The 4730-nt window shown below is 53.4% G+C and overlaps 1 protein-coding gene across 2 annotated transcripts in view; it reads left to right on the top strand.

Moving 5' to 3' along the window:
* The first annotated feature begins 122 nt into the window (after window positions 1–122).
* TMEM104 (transmembrane protein 104) overlaps window positions 123–4730 on the top strand; it is a 55974-nt gene continuing 51366 nt past the window's right edge. For both annotated transcript variants that reach the window (XM_026484201.4, XM_026484200.4), the window contains exons 1-2: window positions 123–209; window positions 847–971. In XM_026484201.4, the coding sequence (XP_026339986.1) occupies window positions 927–971 (45 nt within the window). In that variant the 5' untranslated portion in view covers window positions 123–209; window positions 847–926. The remainder of the gene's footprint in view (window positions 210–846; window positions 972–4730) is intronic.

Below are 4730 nucleotides of genomic sequence, written 5' to 3'. Positions count from 1 at the left end.
GACGGCAGCCGCCCCGGCCCAATCCCGGTCCCGCCTCCGCGAAGCGCCCAATCAGCGCGCTGCGCCCCGCCCAGGGCGCGCACGGGCAAGGTGGACTCCGGTCGCGGGCGCATGCGCGCTGGGGACGCTGGTGCGGGACAGCTGGCGCCGGCGGCGGCGGCGGCGCTGGAGGCGGCGGCGGCGGCGGCCCGGAGCGCGCCGGGGTGCAGGTGTCTGGCCGGACGGGAGGGTGGGATGGGCTTGGGCGGTGCCAGGCTTGGGGCTGTTCCAGGAGGGAGGAAGAAGTTGGGAAAAGGCTCGGAGCGGGGCCCATGAGAAGAGGGGGAGGCTTGAGGCTTGGGATCCCGAAGGCAGGGCAGAAAACAGGTTGGGGGGGTGGGGAATGGAGGCCCCGTTAAAAAGGAGAAGCTTGGGAGCAAGGAGTTGGTTTGGGGAACGACCTGGGCAAGCCCTAACCCTAAGCAAACAAGTTTGTTGCCCTAGGCGGAGGAGACAGTTATTTGGGCTGCCATGTGTGGTAGTGAGCTCGCCGTTCCTGGCATGGAATGTGGATGGCCACCGCGGAGTGTACAAAGGGGGCGCTGTGGGGAGGGAGACTTAGTGGCTTGTGGGTCGCCTTCTATCACTTGGAGTCTGAGCGGCCCTGAATACTTTCATGCTGCACACAGCAAGGGAAAAGTTCAAGGAAACCACCCAAGTGTCAGTCTTCCAGGCCTGTCTCATGACAGGTGTTGAGGCCATGTCTGTAATAAACGTACAGGGCGGGGTGGGGGGTGCTCTCCAGAACTGCCCCCCAACGCCAGCGACGTCTATCCGAAAGGTGAAGTCTCTGCTCTTTCGCCCTAGGGAGCCGCAGCAGCCGCCGCCCCGGCAGGGAAGGAACCTAAGGAATCTCGGCTGCCCACCGAACCTTCCTCACTTTGGAAATGGCGGGTGAAATCACCGAGACCGGGGAGCTCTACTCTCCCTACGTGAGTTTTACTTTTAGAACCTGTTTTACCCACATCGTTGCCGCGGGCTCCCAGAGAAGCACCGTGCTTCCTGGACTGTGCTAGTGAGGACAGCCGCTTTGAGTCCGTTCAGCAGCAGCCATGTTACTGCGGTCCTGGCGCAGAGCATGTGATGAGAGTTTGTTCACGTGTTGGATGCTGGTCAGAGAGTGGTCAAGGAAACAAAGCTGACTTGCTGATTCCTTGTGATCTCGATGTCGGAGCCCCTAGCACTTGCAAACTGTGCTGCTGCTGGGGGATGGTGATTGACAGCTGTTGACTCTGGGTTTGCTCATCTCAGCAGTTTGAAAGCACTTTGCCAGCTGAATTGCAAGTTGTGCAACTTTTATAGTCTTGGATGGCGTAAGAGGCAGAGAAAGCTTGCAGAGACTTCCAAGTGCAGTTTGCTGGAGTCTGTAATTAGAACAATTAAAAGGATTGATTTCTTACTGTGTTGGATCTGTGCCCCCCACACACACACACCCCACCTCTCACAGGTGCTCAGTTTATCTTCTTCGTGTAATGAAAGATTGGTCCTGGTTACATCACAGAGTCTTCGTGCCTGGATACCTAGCTGGAGGATTAGAATAATCAAATGATTGACTCACGGTGCTACTAAGTATCCCAGGGAAAAGCAGCACTGCCTGAAGTAACGAAAGTCCTCTTTCTAGAATTTACCTAACCTTAAGCAGCTGCCCCGCTTTGCAGTTAGTTCCTAGCCTGGGGATCCCTGCTTTGTCTCTGCCAACTTCACAGACTGGAGCTGTGGTGGGATAGATAAGAAACCATCTCAGAAAGTAGCTGGCAAAAGCCTTTCTGACACCACGGTCTTCCTACTGGGTCTGTGTCTTTTGTGTGTGGCACCAAAGGAGCCTCCTTTCTCTCCGTAATTTATCAGGGGACAGTCTTTCTTGAACTTTGGACTGAATCTCATCGTGTTCCTCTCATCTGAGGAATTGTGTAACAGCTCACAGCCCCCTCTTGGTATCAGCAGTGAAATGTCCCCACTGTCCATAAAAGTTGCCATGCTCCCTGCTGCTGTTCAGAGCACCTTACACATTTAGAGATGAGAAAATGAGTTATTTCTGTAACTGAGTTTTAGAAGGGAAAAAACTTTGATATGCTCACTTTTCTTGTGACTCCAATTATTCACATAATCATTTCATATGTCGGTATGTACCCACAGGAAATTGGGCAGTGAGGCCTAAAAGCCTCAGTGGGTTCTGCTCCCCACCCCCGACTTTCCTGTGTGTTTGGTTTTATTTGAAGTCTGTGTTTAAGGGCATATTCTGGGCATTTGCTATAAACAACTGCTTGCATTCTCCTATCCTACCAGTGGAGAGAGATGTAGAGAAGAGATGGGTGGGTGGTGTTGAGGGTGAGGTGGCATTAGCCAGGAGTTAGCGTCAGGGTTTGAGGAGAGACCGTGCCTTCTTCCTGAGGTTTCCCTAGGGAGAGTGGTTCTTGATCCCTTGTGAGAGCAGGAGGAGGGCACAGGTTCACCATCCGCTGAGCCCAGGAAAGCAGTGGAACTCACCTCACTACAGACACTGCTTTGAATCCCCGGCTCAGCACAGTGCAGGCAGGACCTGCTCTCCAGGTCCTGGGAAACCGAGACACTGAGCGCTTAACTTGGTTCATGAAAGTGCATCAGCCCATGACCTGGGTTCTTCCCAACACAAAGCCTCTCCCTACCTCGGTGTTGTCTTGTTGTCCCTTCTTTTCCTCTTCACGGGTGTCAGGGATGTTTGCCTTAGCTTGCATTATTCTGTGTAAATTATGTGTAATGGGCAGGCCAGCCTCCCAGCGGACTCTGGTGACAGGCCGTCTCAGGGGTACTGCTGGGTTCAGAACGTGGTTCAGGCCCACACGTCCGCCCTGAAGTGATCTCAGAACAGACATGTCTGGGTTCCCTGTGTACGGGAACCAGGAGCAGCTCAGGGCTGCAGGGATTATGTGACCCAAAAAGAGGATGACGTGGACCACCACCCAGACAAGGCCGAGCTGCTGACGGCCCTGCCAGCCCAGTCTTGACAATGAGCGCTGCCATTGCTTTCGAAGGAAAGGTCACTCGTTTCACAGCCTGAAATCCTGTCGTTGCTTCCTCATCTCTGCTGCCTTCTGTTTCCTTTGACAACTGTCACTGGGGAAGCCCGTGACGCCTGCCTCACCCACTTCTGTGGGTGAGACCGCTGGGTGGGAGGTGAGCGGCAGGAATGCTGCACTGAACTCCCCAGAGCCCAAGGGCGCGAGTCCACTGTCCCCGCGAATGGTGGAGAATGGGAGGAGGCAGTGTAGCCTGTAGGGAGCTTGACTCTTCTGCTTTTAGCCACAGCTTCCCGGAGGCTGTCCCCCCACAACTGTCAGGCAGCTGGCAGAAGAGAATGTCTCCTTCCTCCTCCTCCCGCCCCACAACCGCCTTTGAGCTGGCCTGTAACTCAGCTCAGAGTTGCCTCCTGCTCCATAGTCCTTGCAACTGATCCCCACCAGCACCTTTACTGAAAGTCGAGAGGGTTTAACTCTCTCCAGGGAGGTAAAGAAGTCTCACATCATCCTGCAGGGTTCCCAGAGCCCCACTAGGCCGAGAGCTCTTGCTTTGAAACTAAAGATTAGCAACGGTATAAGACAAATGTGATCACCCATTTCTGCCCCCGATTGTCCGTCCCTAAGTAGCTTCTTCATGAAGTTATTTTTTTAAAAAAGATTTTATTTATTTACTTGAGAGAGAGAGACCATGAGCAGGGGAAGGGGCAGAGGGAGAAGCAGAGTCCCCACTGAGCAGGGAGCCCTACTCGGGGCCCAATCCCAGAACCCTGAGATCACGACCTGAGCCGAAGGCAGACGCTTCACCAACTGAGCCACCCAGGCGCCCCTTCCTAAGGTTCTTAAAGGATCCTTTGCACTGAGATTTATTTGAAGTGTCTGTTAGGAGTGTGTTTATTTCATTGTGTTTATCAGCAGTGGTTCTCAGCTGGTGGCAGTCTTGCCGCCCCTCCCCAACACACACCACCCCAGGACATTTGGCAATGTCGAGACGTTTGTGATCATTACAACACGGGTGCGAGGTTGGGGGCCAGTGGAACCTAGCTGGTAGAGGCCGGGGTTGCTGCTAAACACCCTACCACCCACAGGACAGCCCCACCACAAAGAAGAATCTGGCTTCAGATGTCAGAAGAGCTCAGGCTGAAAGCCCCTGCTCCACGAGAGACCCTTGACCTTTACATCTCAAGACCTTTAGGCATCACTGAATTCACAAATGCCTCTTGTACGGTTTCATTTCCTTATAAAACTTTTGGCTAAGAACCATCACTTTCTCTCTACTTCCATCACAAGAACCTTTACCGGGGCCATTTTCCATAAAGAGAAAGGGTCCACCCTTCCTGAATGTTACTGCCCAGAAAAGCAATATACAGAGAACAGAGCTGCAGGGAGCTATAGGAACACGGTTCAAATTTGTTTTAATCCTTCTGGGATCTGTCTGTGGGATCAAACAGGGACTGTGATGTTTAAAACGGGACAAAGACTGGGACTTACGTCAGAGAAGACCTAGCCAGGTCCAGTCAGCTCAGCTAAGGATTCCTAGCTGGAGGCTGTGTGCCACGCACCCTGAGAAGTGACACAGAGGCCACGGTGAGCCTCACACGGAGCAGGGAGGGAAACATAACATTGAAAACCCAAATTAGGACATAAGTGTTCTTATTCCAGGGTTCAAAAGAGGGGAGCAAGACTGGAAGGGCACTG

Source organism: Ursus arctos, unplaced genomic scaffold (assembly GCF_023065955.2).
Source record: "Ursus arctos isolate Adak ecotype North America unplaced genomic scaffold, UrsArc2.0 scaffold_24, whole genome shotgun sequence".
NCBI classification, from domain to species: domain Eukaryota; kingdom Metazoa; phylum Chordata; class Mammalia; order Carnivora; family Ursidae; genus Ursus; species Ursus arctos.
Note: the sequence above shows the minus strand (reverse complement) of the source record. Positions and strands in the feature narration are given on the sequence as shown.